The sequence below is a fragment of the Accipiter gentilis genome, chromosome 10 (genome assembly GCF_929443795.1).
Source record: "Accipiter gentilis chromosome 10, bAccGen1.1, whole genome shotgun sequence".
NCBI classification, from domain to species: Eukaryota; Metazoa; Chordata; class Aves; order Accipitriformes; family Accipitridae; genus Astur; species Astur gentilis.
Genome location: NC_064889.1, coordinates 33,710,250 through 33,727,729, shown reverse-complemented (window position 1 = coordinate 33,727,729; position 17,480 = coordinate 33,710,250). Strand labels below are relative to the sequence as shown.

Below are 17,480 nucleotides of genomic sequence, written 5' to 3'. Positions count from 1 at the left end.
TGAGGAAGGGGAGAGAAAAGGCAAAGCTGCAGAGAGCTGGAACGGGGCTCAGCCCCAGCTCAGCACCCCATCCTGTCCCACTGCGCACGGGGCCACGGAGCAGCAGCATGGAGGCAGGCACAGCAGACGTGCTCTTCATCCGTGCACGTATACATACGGATGTATAAAAATATATATGAGTATATATGTGTGTGTATTATGCAGACACAACGATAGCTCTTTTGTTTTACAAGCTGCACGTGAAGAACAAGCTGGAAATGTAACTGCCTCAGCAGCAGAGCTGGACTTGGAGAAGGAGGGCAGGTGGTTAGGTGTAAAAACACACCAGCCATAGCAAATTAAGACACTGCTACGCTTTCCAGCCAAAGCCCTACAGTGACCTGAAGGAGCCCTTATTTTGGGGAAAAGCGAAGCGTGACAAACTCCCAAGCATAGCTGAAAAAGCAGGATTTAGGCTCCTGAAGTGCCCGTGCGAGTACGTGCACCAGCAAACCTGCCTCTCCCATCGCGGGAAGGAAGAACGTGAGCAACGGCCCGGCAGGCGAGACAAGGGGAGAACGCATCGCCACGGGGCGACGAACTCCTCTGTTGCAAGGCACGAACAAACTCTCACTTCTCTCGAGACACCGCCTCCAGTACAGCCTTCCCCTCGAAACTCGGCGACGAGAAGATGCAGGAGGACCCGTGCAGAGCCATCACCATGCAGCCTCCTACCGACGCCAGGCAATGATAGAGGGGCGCGGGGAGACCGACGCGACAGTCCTGGGATCAAGCCAAAGACAACAGTGAGGAGAGGAGATCTTCCAGTCCGCGACTAGCCCCTCTCACTGCTGGAGCTCAAAGATCTTGAATAGAGGAGTTTTCCCCAACTCATCTCATTGCCGGAAATCTGACATTCATCTGTGTTCCCATTAGGTGGAAACATGATGCTGATGCTTCCCGCCTTTAATAAAAATCAGTTTGGGAAGTTTTCAATGTCAGAATTGCATCCTGTAATTCTGCAATGTCTTGTCTTTGCTGGACTTTTTGCTCTGGTATCGCTTACACATTATTTTGCGATATGCCAGAAGAGAAGAGCGGTAGTGCTGTGACAGGCATGAAATATGCAGGAATCGGCACATGCTATTAATTTTATTTTGTTTTTAAAAACACCAAAGGCTCTGAAGACTGATTGAAACAACCCATCTTTTTTTCTGGATCAAAGCTGTTGTGTTAGAAATAACTACTTCAGAACTTCAAAAGAAAGTATTTGCCTTTAACAATTTTTAAAAGGAATTACAAATAGGAAGGTCAGATCCTGATAAGAGCAACAAGACTGTATACATGACATCAAACAAAGTCATGTAAAATAAATTAAAACTTCATTCAACATAATTCAAAGCTAACATCCAGAGTCTTGTAATTATTTGAAATGAGTATTCGCCAAAATGAAAAGTGATTAATTTCACAATTTCCCCCCCACAAAAAGGCATCTTTTTTTTTCCCCCTCCAGAAAAACTTCACATGAAACTAAAACGAAACATCAATGAAATGAAAAATGTTACACATGCGCATCCCTCAGTGTCGTTTGTAGCAAAACATCCTGCCCTTCTGCTGAGCAAGCACCAACGCTCTCCATGCACGTGGTCTCTCCGACCACCCCAAACTGCGTTCCGACGGAGACCCACCTGCTCTGTGATCCCCAGCCTCAGACCGATCAGGTTGGCATTATTCACAATGTTCCTGTGAGACAGGGTGGCTCCTTTGGGGCTTCCCGTCGTCCCCTGAAAGACACAGGGCACTAAGCAATGATGCCACCCTTCCCACAGATGAGCAACGTGTGCTCTCTGGGGCAATTTCCCAGGCAGATTCCAAAGTGATCTTGCATTCCGTTCAGTCCTGGGAGACTGTATCGTCTTCTTTAACAGCATCTTAATCCCAAACCACACAAAAAAATGGTCCAACTTCAGTTGGACACAATTCGCATGACACCCTCTCATCTCCATCAGCCCTTGACAAAGGGCTGAGCATCAAGAATGGAAGGAGTAAGGGGAAACGCTAGAACACGTCATCCTACAGGAGGAGATGGAATCAGGGCTTGGTCTCAGAGGGCAGAAGGCAAAGGAAACGAGATGCTCAGCATCGCGCACATCTTTCCCTGCGTCCCCAGCGAGGAACCCAACCACAAGGCATGGAGCAGACAGAAGCACCTACTGAAGTGAACTGGATGTTGATGGGCTCGTTGCAGGAGAGGGTCCGCTGCACGGCTCTTAACTGCTTCATATGGCTGCTGTCCCCAGCCTGCATCACTTCATCCATGTGGAAGGTGCCAGGCAGCTTGGAGTCTACCGTGATGACAACGGATAAGTCAGGGAGCCTGGTAGGATGAAAAATACCATCAACAATAATGGAGCAAGGAGAAAACTGCCTGGATAGGCGTACACTGGTCAGGGTAAACTTCCAGGACAGCCTAACCCGTTCTCTTCATATGAGACCTCGTGCAGGTCCTCCTTCTGCTAGAGCCTGTGTTGGGCAGCTGGGAGGACACAAGGCAGGACACGGCTGCGAGGTCAGTGCAAAGACACCAGATGTTCCTAACTCACCTTTTGCTCTTTATTCCCCCCGGACTGGATTTTTCTAGCTCAGGACATGACTGCTTTAGAATATCATAGTATTTCTGTGTTTTAAATTGAGTGGGAAACACCAGCGCCTTACAGCCAACCTGCGAAGGGAGACAGAAACTCATGAGAAGTCACGTCGGGTTGATGTTCAGGACACGATGAAGAGCAGTCAGCGACACAGGAACGCGCGCAGCCCTGTGACCCCACGCAGCAAGCGTTAGCCATTACCACCACACCGGGGTTTTCTCCATGGCTCGTTTCTGTAAGCACGCCATACAATGAGCTCACTCCAGATTAACCTGGAGATTTTTAACTCTTGCTAGCAAGAGCCATGGCGTGCAGCAGTTTAAAGATTCACAGAAGAGCATGACACGGGTCTTTGCATGATGCAAAAGGTGCAGCAGCCAACCTCCCGGCGCTGGGGACGTGCCTCCAGCAGGCAGGTTCACCGAGGGCAAATGCAAACCGAGCCCTTACAGCTGTGCACCCATAAAACCCCGCAAACACAGGGCAGGGTGTTGTTACTACATGCCCAGCACCCCGAGCCCTGATCCAGGTGTGCAGCCGGTGCTTTGCTCCTCCCCGGTGTTTGGTTCAGGATGGGCTGGTTGCTTTTTGCTGGGCAAGAGAGCGGAGCTGCAGCCTGAGGTTCCCTCTTCCCCCAGGATCAATACTCCTACTTGTAAGCACAAGGCAAACAACTCATTTTTCAGATTAGGAGTCCCAACGCTAACAAAAAGCCCAGTTCCAAAATATGAAGAAAAAAATAATTCATTTGGTTGATCTGAAATGAGGATTTTTGCAGAACTTTGGAAAAACAAGGAAACCTAAAGACTGCCTCTCACGTCAAGCCAAGGTTTTGTTGTGGGTTTTTTAAGATCTTCCGTTTCCTAAGATTTTTCCACCTTTTCTTAAAGCATTAGCTATTTTGAAAATTAAAACATTTTTTCATTCAACCCTTACATTTACATAATCCTGAAAAAAAGCACTTTAATTACTCCAAGAATTTCTATTTCTTTTTCAGCAGAGGAGATTTGCTGAATTTGACCCAGATTTGCAAACTGCTTTCATCTTCCAGAAAATGCATTCTTGTCAAATAAACTACTTATATAAATGATTTACTCGGCTGTTTTCATTATTTTCCCAAGGTCCATGAAATAAGGAGACCAAGGCTATGCCAATAAATTATTTGTAAGTACCCTCTGGGGTTTGTCAGAAGGGAAGACAAACATTTGCTCTATTTTCTGGAACAGTCTGCCCAGAACCCACAGGACTGAGTCTGTTCTGGGATGTTTTGGGCCTTTGTAACTTTTTACTATTAGTTCCTTCAAAATACTATTTTGGTTCAACTAGCTTTGCAAACGAGATGCTGTGAGGAGAGGAGCTTGCAGGGCAGATGCTATATGAGATAAGGGTCTCTAGTTGGCCATTTCCCACTTGGTCTCAACCTGAATGGCAGCAGATCCATCTTCAAAGTACCTGTCATACGAAACTTGTCATCAGTTTGCTTTTACAAAGCCCTGGAAACACAGCCGGAATCGGAGGAATGGTTATTCAGCATGTATTTCTATTTATACCAAAGGCAGGGAACCTGATGGAGCAAGGGAGGGGCTGCACAGGATCCAACAGGCAAAGCCCTGAAGTCTTCAGGGGGTTTGTTGCACAATAAACAAAGACAAACAAATAATTCGGGGGTGAGGGACACCAGAGATCCCAGTGCCAAAGGTACACGGGAAAGCTAGGAATGCTAGAAAACCTGGGAGGATGAAACAGGAGTAATTCCCAACAGGGCTGAAGCATGTTTCTGCTCCTACCCCATCGACACTGCAGATTTACACTGGAGGAGAAAAATCGGAGCAGAATCTGACACACAGAGATGAAAAGGAAAACAAAAGCCAGGTCTCACTGGGAAAAAAAGGGAAGTACTACTGTCATTTACATTTCCACCTGGTGAGAGAAGGAAGCGGATACCCACACTGGAAGAGACGTGCTTCACCGCAGCACTGCGCTCAATCCTAACGTATGAGAAGAGGAGTGACACCACTGAGACTACCGTAAGAGGATTAAACGAAGGATGAAATGGGAACTCAAACTGCAGCCCAGCAACTGAATTACAGACTTACTGATGCGAGAGAAAAGTCTCTCTTTGTTGCTAGAAATTATCCACTTCTTTCTAGGTAAAGCCAGAACTTGGATGGTGCTGGGAAGACCCAGCTGTGGTTCCAGCTCTTCTAGTATCAGCCTTTGATTTAAAGCTGAACAAACCACAGGTGAGCAAGTTAGCTTCTTAATCCTAAGATTAATTTCTAGTTGTCAAATGTGTAGTAGCCTGGATTCCTCTTTACTGGAACTAAGGAGCCAGAAGAATTTAAACTGATCAGTGCTCTGCACACTGCACACTCAAACCCGGGCAGGTATACGAGGGTAGCTAAGGCAGCCACAACCAGACATCAGAAAGATGTCAAGCAGCGGCAATACCTAGGACTTAAACCAGGTTAAACTCAAGGCCAGCAAGGCCTAGGACACATCTGGGAAGGAGAAAACAAGCTACCAAGTGGGCTGGTCCTTTCTGAGCCGTCCTCCTTTTTACTTTCAAGGTTAAAATCGCAGAAGGTGATTTTTGCCCCGAGCGGGAGGCAGGCAGGACAGCTGCTCGGTGCTCTTCATCCAGGCCAGGCTGGAGCATGAGTGTGGGAAAGTTAGAACTGACTTAAGACAGATGTTGCCTCTAGAGATTGCTGTTACTACATAGTCTCTGCTGTCCTGGCTGCCAGCTTCTTGGGTAGAAGAGTCCCTGGGTCAGATATTTAGTCTTGCCTTGTTCTCCTCATTCCCTAGTAAACAACTGCTGGCAGGTATGGTTATTATTGGTGTAATATTGGCAGTACACGGTTATTAGCAGAGAGAGAGGGATGAGAAGGATGCAGAAGTCTCCATCAAATGGACAGGGAGGCAGCCAAAGGGAACAACAACAAACGGGATCGCTTAACGGCAGCTTCATCCCCTCGGTCACTGCGTGGTGGTGTTCCCTCTATGTGGCCACCACCAGCCCCGTTCTCTGACCAGCTCTCCCTGCCTCTTCCTGATAAGCCCAAGTGCTTAAGCAGAAGCTCATCTGTACTGTGTCCCCACTACCCCCTTTAACAGACAGCTGCACGTATGAGTTCTCACAACGAATCAATTGGCATTACCAGCAAGTGCCATACAAACCTTCCTGATGACAAACTCCAGCTCAAGAGCCTGGTAGGCTGGATTCACAGATACCTGAAGAGGGAGAAATGAGAAAGTTGATCAGAGTTACCCTTGCCTTGAAAACCCTCTCCCCTAACACATATTCCAACAGAAAAGTTCTCCCAGGGACAAGCCACACGTGCAGCCTCTCCTCCAACACGCAGAACTAAGAGCTCACCACCACAGGCATTTCACATTCACCAGAAAAATTAGCTGAATCCTGTGTTTGCACAAAAGAAAACAACCAAAAAAAACCCAAAGTGAGATCTATGTGAGGTCACATAGTCAAAATAAAGTTTCAGGAACAGAAACCAGACCTCCTGCCTCCCCGGGCAGACATTCAATCCACTAAACCGAAGACTCAAAACTCAAGTGCAAGTCAGGTTTCTTGATGGACAACCATGAAAATACCAGCTTTCTCCTGTCCAACTCTCCTCAGAAGCAGTATTGGCCACTGGAGTTGAGTTCACCATCAGGTTCATATTGAGCCATGCTCATCCACCCTGTTACTATGTCTTAGCAGACACTGGGATGAACCGTGATGAAGCAAAGGGACCAGAAGGCAGGGTGCAGTCATTATCACGGTACACTGTCTATGTAAGATGCATTTTGGTGAATGGGCCAGGTCATACTATCAAATGAAAATTGGCTTTGAGGGATATGCAGCTTGGACTAGATATTTAAGTGAGCGTTTGCACCACGAAGTAATACAGGCCCTATTTAGAAGGGATCTAAATAGGTGGTAACGGCTTAGGACAGCAGCATGCTACCTAAAAATGGTCCTATAGGCAAAAGCACATCCCCTCCTATCATCGGCTGCTCCGAGCTAGCTCACAGCAGTCCATTGCTTGCTGCTCCTTCCTCTGCAGTCTGCTTTCCTACATAGCGGAGGACAAAGACGCAGAGGGCTGCATGGATCTTGTTTAAATACTGGATTCAGTTATAGCCAACATGCTGGGTAAGAGCATGAAAAAATAAAAAAAATTAAAAAAAAAAAAAAAGAGAAGAGACAATAAACTTTACTCTCCAGTATCTCCTATTGCTCCTTTGTCTCCATTTCCTTTCCCAAGAGCCTGCTAAAAACCCAGACACAGCAAACTCCTTACCAGGATGATTCCTGCCTGAGCGGTTGCAAACTGCATGAGAACCCACTCGTATATATTGGGACCCCACATCCCCAGCCGGTCTCCCTTTTTCAGGCCAAGAGCCAGAAGCCCAGCTGCCGCGTGGTCCACCTGTGAAATACAAGAGAAGAGCCTGAGGATCACACACAGGATGCAGCGGGGGATATATGTCTCCAGGCGCTGCTTTCTGGGGGGAAAAAGCATCGTCTTTGCAGCTGAAATTGGGCAGAATGCCTACGGCTGCAGCAGCAGCATCTTCCGAGCCGCAGAGCGCAGACCGGCCCCTGCTCAGCAGGTTGACTGAAAGCATAAAAATAACAAGCGTGGAACAACACAACAAAGCAGGAAGGAAACCAAAATAGGCAATTATGTACAAACAGTTGCAAATTAATTCTTGCCCAAAGACTATTTAGTGTCTAGCTTCTCATCAGCTCAACTTAAGACTAAGCCTTACCCATAAGCTGGGCCCATCTATGCTGTTGGATCTGCCTCCGTTCTGGCATATCGCTTACTTCGAAAAGGACTTGGGTGAAAAAAACTGTATCGAGTGATTTTTTTACCAGTTTGGGGTTCCTACCCTCATTAGCTTGAATTCAGCCACTATATTAACATGACTACTTTATTTTGCAATATGGGAAGTGTGTTTCAGGTGTGCAGATGTATATATAAATATTCTGAAGTATTCAGGAAAGTTTTTATAGTTTTATTATGTTCTCAAATTTATGAAATCTACCTTGTAGGAAAAATGAATTTGAAGAATAGCTATTCCCTGATTTAGTTGCACTACAGCCTACTTCTTAAAATTAGTATGAACACAGCTGATCTTATTTATCTGAATGGATGTAACCAAAACACTACTAAATCTAAAAAACAAAAATATTTCTTCCTATCGAAGATTATATAATACATTTATACACTTCATAGAAACTTTCCAGGTACTGAGCCTTGAAATTTTGCCCCTCCATTTAGAATACGTATAACCATATATTTTTATGTAACATGCATGCATACACACACACATAGATACACACGCACCCATTTTGTGTATGATATGGAGACCAATATCATATGCAGTTGCCTTTGTGCTTGGACTAGAAATTTTCACACACTCAGGACCTCTGACAGTCAGAGCAGAGTGACTAACAGAAGAGCTGGAGCCTACTCCAGTGGAGAAAAACACCACGACTCAGCCCAGAACACATCAGAAGGGGTGATAATTTTTCAGGATGAAATCTCGTTCTGGGACATACAGCAAACATTTTACATACGCTACCTTCTCCCTTTGGTCTCGAGACTCCAAAGAGGACAAAGGCAGCACGTACCCACCGGGTGTTTGCCGGGGAGCTGCTCTCACCCTCTGCTCAGGGCCAGGATGGAGATCCACGTACAACAAACCTCACTCCTGAGCTCAGCAATGAAACCGGTTTCCATTTCTCCATCACGCCGCCTGCTGCCGTTATCCACCCACCCGGGCGCGCCGAGGGGCGAACCAGGCACTCACCTCCTCTTTGAACTGAGCAAACGTCTTCCGAACCCCATCTCGGCAGAAGACCAAGGCGTTACGGTCGGGAAACTTCTCGACGGTCTCATCCAGGCACTGGCCCATGGTTTTGGTGAGAAGGGGAACGTCTAAGGTCCCCTGGACATAGCTGTTGGTCACCATGCGGCAGGCAGAGGGCATCCCTGTGTGCAGGGCACTGTGAAAGAAAAGGAGAACAGTCTATTTTTTAATAAAACCCATCAACACCATTCTCCCCATCTGAAAGGATTATCAACCTGCCGATGGTACCAGCAGTACCCGATGCACGTCCCCACATTAGTGGGAACCACGGGCAGCCGCTCCGGCGGGTCAAGATCAGGAAGACCTCCAAAAGGACTTGGAAAGCACGTGCAGCAGCGCGGGGGGCACTGGGCAGGCAGACGGTCTCCGTAAACCCCACGCCCACACCTGGACCTGCCCACACCAGCAGGCAGCACAGGCAGAGCCTCCATCCCTCCGCTGGAAACCAGGACCCTGCTGCTGATGGGGAAGGAGCCGGCACCAGCCCTGCAGACCCGGCACAGCCTGGTGCTACGGTCATTTACCTGGGGTGAAAGCTACCTTGGATGTTTTGGGAATCTGTGGACAGATTACAGACTCTGCGGTTTACTGAGAGCTGGCAACTGGGTTTGGTCTTTCTGCAACATTAAAAAGTGCAAATAACTCGGAAGGAACACAATCAAAACAGTTTGTAGGGAAATTCCCCCAACTGGCTTCTCTCTGCTGGAAGGAGCAGACGACTGAGAAAGTTAAAATTAAAGTCAGAGCTATGTCATTTTATCCGTCTCCAAAACAGTCTGCAGAGAAGAGTCTAATCCCACAGAATAAAAACTGTTTAGAAGAGTTCAAAGAAGCCAAGCCGTAACCGAGAGGCATTTGCAAAGTAACAGTCTGTGTACACAACAGCGAGCAGGCTGTACGTGCTTTACTATCTCTGCCAGCTAGACGGCAAAGAGGTTACGGTACTGACGACAGCGTCAGTAAAACCAGGAGCTCCCAGCAAGATGAGGGGGGAGAAGTGCGGAGGCAGTAACACAGCAGGTTTGCAGGGTGGAGGAGAATACACCCACTGCAAAGATGGGGCAGGAGGGGAGGAGGAGGGCAGGGAGGTCTTTCAGCAGAGCAGCACCTGGGCAGGAATGGCACGATACGGTCCTTGAGAGGAGCACAGAGACATCGTGCTGGAGGCCAAGGCGGAGAGGGAACAGAGGTAGGAGAGGCAGCAATGAGAAGCTGTGGGCAAGGCGGTAGGGAAAATAATTTTAAAAATCATTAAGGGTCTGAACCTCAGTGGAAAAGCAGCAACCTCCCCTCAAACCGCAGCTCCTGACCATCCGAGCGCTGCAGTTCTCGCCGCGGTTTCTCTCTCCGTCTCCTCCTGCTCTGAGCCTCTCCCTGCCCCAGCAGCCACCCCCCCCCGGGCAGCCTCCCGCTTTCTCCGTCTCTCCTCGCTTCTTCCCTGCCTCCCTCCGTGCTCTCAGCTCCTCCGTTCCCACCTCAGACGACCAGGAAGGACAGGGTTAAGTGACACTCGTGGGGTGCACGGCTCAGAGGCAATGCCCTGCGTTTGCCGCTTCAGTGTATAATGGGGGGGATCCCTGCCCTAGAGAAGAAAACCAGATCAGCTTGAACTCAATTTTCCCCCATTTGTTATGGGATCCATACTCTGCAAAGACTGGGTGCTATTTACCACAAAAGATTTGTTCCCTGCCCACAAGGAACAAAACTCAGCATGAAGTTACTTCCTCTATGGGGTGGAGTTCAGTCTCGAGAGAAGCACAAAACAAGATTTTTACCTTCCGGGGGGGAAGTTTTGCTCCAAGAGCAAATGGCCCGACCCTCTTTCCCCCACTTCTTTTTGGCAGATGGAGGGTTGTGCAACTCCCACTGACTCACATCAAGGCTGTAGGGCTGCCCGAGGAGGAGGAGGAGGAGGGAGGTTACAAGTGCTAAACTGATCTTGTATTGTTTGAAAGCTCCTGGGCACCGCACGTAGATAAATTAGGAAATGAAAGCAAGCTCTGCAGCAGAAAAGCCTTCATAAATATAGGTTATAGAAAATACAGGTTGAAAAAGCTCTGCCTAACACAAGGGAAGGATGAACGCTCCTGGGAAAGCAGTAAAAGCCACTGCAGCCACTGCCACGGCCGCTCGCTATTTGAAACGGCGACCAGAGAAGCCACTGTCCCATCGCCGTCGGGCAGCCTCAGACAAGCGGCTCCAGCCGCTCACGCAGGCAGATGAGGAAACCACAGGCTGTTTGCAAAAACGTTTAACGGACACAGCCACACTCACATCTCTCCAAAGCCAAGTCGCCTCCAATTTCAGCAGAGCCTGTCCCTAAACACTCTGCTTTTCTCTGCCAGCTGAGGCACAGAGAGGTCCCTGCTCGCTCCTGCAGCCCGAGAAGGGCTGGAGCAGCCAGAGAGCAGCTGCTGACTCGGTTGTGCAAGAACACTTTCCCCGAGCACCATCTCAGGGGTCACTGGGAGCCGAACAGTCTCGGCACTGGGCTGGAGTGGGAGCAAGTAAACACAAGCGTTTCACGGATCGCACAGTTTCTCCGGCGATACCACCCAAGGAACTAATTGGTAGAAAAATCTGGTCCAATGCATTGTTCTACCGTGTGATTGAAAACCAAAAAAAAAAAAACCCCACCCCAAAAAGAGACGGAAAGGGGAGGAAAATTATTAGAAAATTCAGATTGCGATAAAATTCAATCAAAATCCAAAATGTCCAGCTGAAACAGACTTCTGCTCTCTGCAGTCAGCCTTCAAGAGGTACTTGTGCAACCCATAACGAGACGAGTGATATTTTACACTGTCACATCTTGGCAAAGCACTAGGCAGACCAGGCTTTCTGGTCTTACTCTCTCATTTTTTTCCCCAGCCTGAAGAGCCAACAGGTTTCACAGACTTTCACACTAAATGCGAGAAGGTGCAAAGCCAGAACCAAATGACAGTTCCACCTCCACTTACGGCTTCCTCCCTACCCCAAAACATGGGGATGAAAGAGCATCAAAGAGCAGTAAAAGATGTCTTTATAAAGCCCTGCCCTCCAAAACACTGTGAAAATACTGCTGGTTCCCCTCACGGTGTGAAAACACGCACAGATTGCTCTTGAAGGTCCCAAGCAGCTGCATCTTCAGATGAAAGCATCGACAGCTTTGAAATTAGGGCCTAAGATATCTCATGCTCGTAACCCAGAGTCACTAACTCCTCTCAAAGTGCTTGCTCACATGGTTTCTTCATATACATTAAGGAAAGCAAAAATTCACAGCTCTCGTCTACTTTGAACTCCCTGAATTCCGGTCTGACATTCACATGTGCTTCAGCATTTCCATATCACTTATCTCCTGGCCATGGCAGGGGTGAAAGGTGTGGGATAAAACACAGGAGGCTGTTGGAAGCGCTGGGGGTCAGGAACAGAAGGAATGAGCCAGATACAAGATACATTCGTTATCAGTAGCATAATGCTGGAAATAACATAGGGTTGGTCTCCCTCCTGCCTATAGCCAACAGCAAGTGTATACATCTCATCTGAAAGAACGTATCAAGAGACCCTGATACAAAGAAAGGGTCCAAAGGATTTAGAAATAATCTTTTTGTTCATCTTTGTCACAGAAAAGATGGAATTCACCCTCCACCTCTTCCTATGAAGCATCTGGTGCTGCTGGAAATAAAACAAGACCAACGGTCTGATGGTTTTCACTTACAGCAGCTCTCATTTCCCTGACTCAGCCCGAGGAGAGCAAATAAAACTCTGCTTGCTCTTGGGTCTCAGCGTAGACTGTTAAACGCTACTCTTAGAGAGCGCCTGCCTTCTGTTGGCAACACATTCCAGCGGCAAGACAGCCTGCGGTGCCTGCAAATGAGCCAGCCTCAGCACTCGGCTGCTCCTGCAAAACTCCGTAACCCTGGAGCTCAACAGCGCAACTGAACGGAGAAACATCAGGGATCCAGGGAAAATGCATCCCGCTCCCCACCTCGCGCAAAAGGCAGGCAGGCAGCCGAACGAGCGCTGGCGGACCCAGCCAGCACCTTCTGCCCGATGGCAGCAAGCAGATCAGACTGAAGCAAGCACTCTCGGCTAATCCTAGGAGCTCTTTGTATTTATCTCTGAATAGCCCCAACTAACATTTTATAGTTGTTGATATAAGATAACCAGTTTCATTGTTCACCTTTAACTCTTCCCTAGCCTCTACAGAAATGATCAGAAGGGATGAGAGATGAATACAAGGCAGAGGCATAACCTCCAGTCCCCTACGACGAGCACACAAGCAAGCTCCTGCTTTGCAGCCGTGAAGGACGTCGACCTGACCTGTGGTGCCATCCCCTCTGTGCATGGATGAAGGGCCCTGCCCTCCCCGGGCTTGGGAACCGTCCTGACTGCAGACTTCATGCTCTAAGAGGTTCACGGACTCCGCAGCCAGTTCCTTTGTTCGTGGACATCTACCAGGAGCCTCTCCCCCAAAAAGCAAGAGCTTTTTGGTCTTTTAGGTAACACAACTGCAATAACAGGGTGGTGAAAGTTAACCCTGCTCTATCCTTACCTCTTCTTTACTCTTTAAAGCAACCCTGTTGACTAAAGAGTTAAGCAGATTCTGATTACTTTTGGTTGGTTGGTTTGGTTTGAGGAAGGATCAAGTCCCCAGAGATTTCAGATTCCTACCGCAGCAGACTTTCTGGTTACCTTTTCCACTGCACCTCTTCCCGTCCTGCACTATTCCTGCCAAAGGGATAAATACTGCTTAACAACTTTAATAAACTTTTTTGTAACGTTACTAGAAAGAGTTTACTCCTCTAAACACGCTGTCTTTTTCTCCAAGTGCTTTGTGTTCCTGCCCCTCAGTTTCACTCACAATTCTGGGCTGGAGGCCAAACTGCAGCAAACTCTCTGTCGTTCTTCCTTTCTGATCCCGCCTAAGAACAGATTCCGAGACGGCAATCTTGGCCCCAGCTGCACACATGGGCTTCAGCCACTCACTCCTAATCTCAACCCAGCTGAAAAGAAACACCCGGACCCCATGTGGGAGTAAACAAGGGCTCCTCCCCATGGTTCTTGGGGAGTTGCTCCTTGAAGTCATACCTCCGGGTGAGTATTAGGCTCTGAATATCAACTAATCCTCCAAAGCCTTTCCCAAAGCCAGTTGCTTTCGTTTCGCTGTTCTTTCCCACGAACTTGCTCCAAGAGGCAGCTCTGAAGAAAAGCAAGGCAAAGAACTTGCCTGACCCGCCCCCCCCCCGAGCTCCTCGGTGCCCAGGACCTGCTGGGACCCCCGTGCCCCCCACCACAGGAGGATGGGGACACTGCCCCACAAAGCCCGCAAGTCAGAGCGCTGAAGGAGGACAGAGAAGCCGTTTGATATATTTCCTGTTACCGCAGTCAGGCTGGAGCTGCTGCACAAAGAAAGTTTAGCCGGCACAGCTTCACATCCCTCCATGTGCTGCACCGGCCTTGTCCTTGTCCCTGGTCCCCTCCCAGACCCAGGGGGACAGACCCAGGGGATGCCGCCTGCCTTCTGCTACTTTGGGGGGGGGTTTAGGGGAGCCAAGGGACAGCGACACACGCTGAGAGTGAAACCTCCAGCTGAACCTGCCCTCCCTGCATGCAGCCACCCACATCACTCAGCAGCTGCCCTATAGCCCCCGGCCCCCACCACACATAGCCTCCACCCCCTAGAGCCCCCAGCCCTGTCCCTCCAGCCTCTGTGCCCTCCAGCCCCCTCATCCTCTGCCCTCCAGCCCCTCTCACCCATGGCCCCCTATGCCCTATAACCCCCCATCCCCTCTCACCTATGGCACCCTGTCCCCTACAGCCCTCCATCCCCTATAGCCCCCATCCCCTCTCACCCACAGCCCTCCCTCCCTCCCTCCCCTGTAGCCCCCATCCCCTCTCATCCATAGTCCTACATCTCCTATAGCTCCCCATCGCTTCTCCCCACGGTCCCCTGTCCTCTATAGCCCCCCCCATCCCCAGTCCCCACACACCCCCCAACCCCTATAGCCCCCTGTCACCTATAGGCCCCCAGCACCCACAGCCCCCTGTCCTCTATAGCCCCCCCATCCCCAGTCCCCACACCTCCCCAACCCCTATAGCCCCCCCATCCCCTATAGCCCCCTATCACCTACAGGCCCCCAGCACCCAAAGCCCTCCCTCCCCTATAGCCCCCAGCCCCTCTCACCCATCGCCCTCCATCCCCTATAGCTCCCCATCGCTTCTCCCCACGGCTCCCCGTCCCCTATAGCCCCCCCGTCCCCTATAGCCCCCCTCTCCCCCCCACGACCCCCGTCCCCACACACTCCCCCCCTCCACCCCCGCTCCCTACCTGCCCACCGGTGTCCCCCGCCGCAGGAGGGGCAGCCCGCGGGGGGACAGCGCTGCCAGCCGCGCCGTGGCCATGCCTGCGGCGGCGACAACCGGGAGCCCGGCCCGGCCTGGCCCGGCCCAGCCCGGCTCGGCCCGGCCCGCGATAGGCGGGGGGGCGGTGCGCACCGCGGCCCGCCCCGGCCCCGCTCCCGGAGAAAACGTCCCGCGGGGGCCAGCAGCGGCAGGGGGTGCTGCCGGGGGGGGGGTCGAGGCAGGCAGAGTGGGGACACGGACACCCCCCCCCGGCACACGGCTGTGCAGAACAGAGCCCCCGGGGCACCTGGCCCATCCTCTGCCAGCCCCCCATCTCCCCCCACCAGTCTCTCTCTTTTTTTTTTCCCCCAGACTGCCCCAACAAGCCTTTTTCTGCCCAACCCCAGCTGCTTCTGCACCCCAAACTCTAGCCTGTCCACACACCCCCCCCCCCCCAAACGAGCCCCGCACCCCAACTGAGGCGGACTTTGGCGCAGAACAACCCACGCCGCTTGCCTCCGCTTTGCTCCACCTGTATTGCTCGGTGCCTGAGCCCTGTGAGTCACTAATTGATTTCCAGCCCAATCCACTTAATGAGTTATCACAGTTACTCCCTCGCTAATAGCTCTTGGCGCTCCCTGGCTGCCTGTACCCTGCTATGGGAGGAGGAGAGACCAGTTAGGGACTGCAGAGCTCCCCCAGCTCCAGGCAGGCTGCCATCCCCTCACCTAAGGGCAGAGGCCAGGGAAGGCACCCAGGCGAGGAGCCCTGCGGTGCTGAGCTCTGCTGAGCACCCGGCCACGGGAGCAGCGCTGCTCCGCTGCAGCAGCACCGATGCTGCAGGAGAAGAGGTGACACGCACATCGTTCCCCGCGTAAAACGGCTGACAGCCTTTCTGGGGATTGCCTGCAACGACGGCCAAAAGCTAATTAATGCTTGCCAAAGGGCTGGGGTATAAATTTGAGCCCAGAAAATAATCTCTGTCTTTTAAATACTGTACAGGCATTAACCAAACGGTGCTGGCCTGAGATGCGGGCTGTTTCTGGCTCAGCCGCTGACCTGCTAGGTGATCGCTGGCTGTTTGTCATGGTTTAACTCCAGCCAGCAACTAAGTACCACGCAGCCGCTCACTCACTTCCCCCATCCAGTGGGATGGGGGAGGAAATTATAAAATCACGACTTCACAAAGTTCGATGGCAAGGTTCGCTCTATTACTTAATACGTGGAAGAAACACACAAAAGAAAATCAAGTTAGAATTGCATAAAGATCAGAGATGTAAGAAGGTAGGGGAGACCCTCCCGTTGAGTCACGAGGTTCAGAGAAGACCTCCTTGCTTTCTAAACTCCTGATGGAGCTTAGGTGCGGCTGGGTCCTCTCCTAGTCCCAGGCTTGGGCAACGATTTATGTCTAAAGGGATGATGTGTGTAGCAGCAGTCTGAGGTTCATTCACAGCTTGAGGGGAATCACAAGATTTAGCAGAATTTGATCATTTTAACATTTACAATGTGATTCAGTAGAATTTACTACAATCGCAACAATGATTTAGTTATAGATTTTAAAGGGCAAAATTTATACTATACTTGCTATAGGATACTTGGGTTAATTCACTGTATTGGTTTTGTTTGGCAAGGTTTTGGTAGCGGGGGCGGGGGGGTTACAGGGGTGGCTTCTGTAAGAAGCTGCTGGAAGCTTCCCCTGTGTTCGAGAGAGAGCGAGCCCATACTAGCTGGCTCTAAGACGGACCCGCCGCCGGCCAAGGCCGAGCCAATCAGTGATAGTGGTAACGCCTCTGTGATAACATTTTTAAGAAGGAAAAAAAGTTGGGACGGGGAGAAACTGCCGCCGGAGTGAGGAGTGAGAACATGTAAGAGAAACAAGCCTGCGGACACCAAGGTCAGTGAAGAAGGAGGGGGAGGAGATGCTCCAGGCGCCGGAGTGAAGATTCCCCTGCAGCCCGTGGTGAAGACCCTGGTGAGGCAGGCTGTCCCCCTGCAGTCCAGGGAGGTCCACGGTGGAGCAGATATCCACCTGTAGCCCGTGGAGGACCCCACGCCGGAGCAGGTGGGTTCCCGAAGGAGGCTGTGACCCCGTGGGAACCCCGCGCTGGAGCAGGCTCCTGGCAGGACCTGCGGATCTGTGGAGAGAGGAGCCCACGGAGCAGGTTTTCTGGCAGGACTTGTGACCCCGTGGGGGACCCGCGCTGGAGCAGTGTGCTCCTGAAGGACTGCACACCGTGGAATGGACCCATGCTGGAGCAGTTCGTGAAGAACTGCAGCCCGTGGGAATGGCCCACGTTGGAGGAGTTCGTGGAGCACTGTCTCCCGTGGGTGGGACCCCACGCTGGAGCAGGGGAAGAGTGTGATCAGCCCTCGTCCTGAGGAGGTGAAGCGGCAGAAAATAACATGTGATGACCATAAACCCCATCCCTGTCCCCCTGTGCCGCTGGGGGGGCTTGGTGGTGAAATCTGGGAGGGTAGTTGTGCCCGGGAAGAACGGAGGGGTGGTGGGAAGGTGTTCTGAGATTTCATTTTACTTCTCATTACCTTGCTCTGGTTGATTTGTAATAAATTGAGTTAATTTTGCAAATTGAGTCTGTTTTGCCCGTGACGGTAATAGTGAATGATCTCTCCTGTCCTTATCTC

At 50.7% G+C, this 17,480-nt stretch overlaps 1 protein-coding gene across 5 annotated transcripts in view; it reads right to left on the bottom strand.

Annotated features, from left to right (window-relative positions):
- Positions 1-17,480, bottom strand: part of ACSF2 (acyl-CoA synthetase family member 2) — a 47,153-nt gene that overhangs the window by 22,879 nt on the left and 6,794 nt on the right. For 3 of the 5 annotated variants that reach the window (XM_049812087.1, XM_049812086.1, XM_049812088.1), the window contains exons 3-9: positions 8,457-8,652; positions 6,938-7,066; positions 5,811-5,864; positions 2,583-2,701; positions 2,194-2,356; positions 1,668-1,763; positions 614-762 (exon numbers count right to left, since the gene is read on the bottom strand). In XM_049812087.1, the coding sequence (XP_049668044.1) occupies positions 614-762; positions 1,668-1,763; positions 2,194-2,356; positions 2,583-2,701; positions 5,811-5,864; positions 6,938-7,066; positions 8,457-8,636 (890 nt within the window). In that variant the 5' untranslated portion in view covers positions 8,637-8,652. Of the gene's footprint in view, positions 1-613; positions 763-1,667; positions 1,764-2,193; positions 2,357-2,582; positions 2,702-5,810; positions 5,865-6,937; positions 7,067-8,456; positions 8,653-13,356; positions 13,435-14,823; positions 14,927-17,480 lie in introns of those variants that run through there. The other 2 variants (XM_049812085.1, XM_049812089.1) reach the window with 2 other exon arrangements.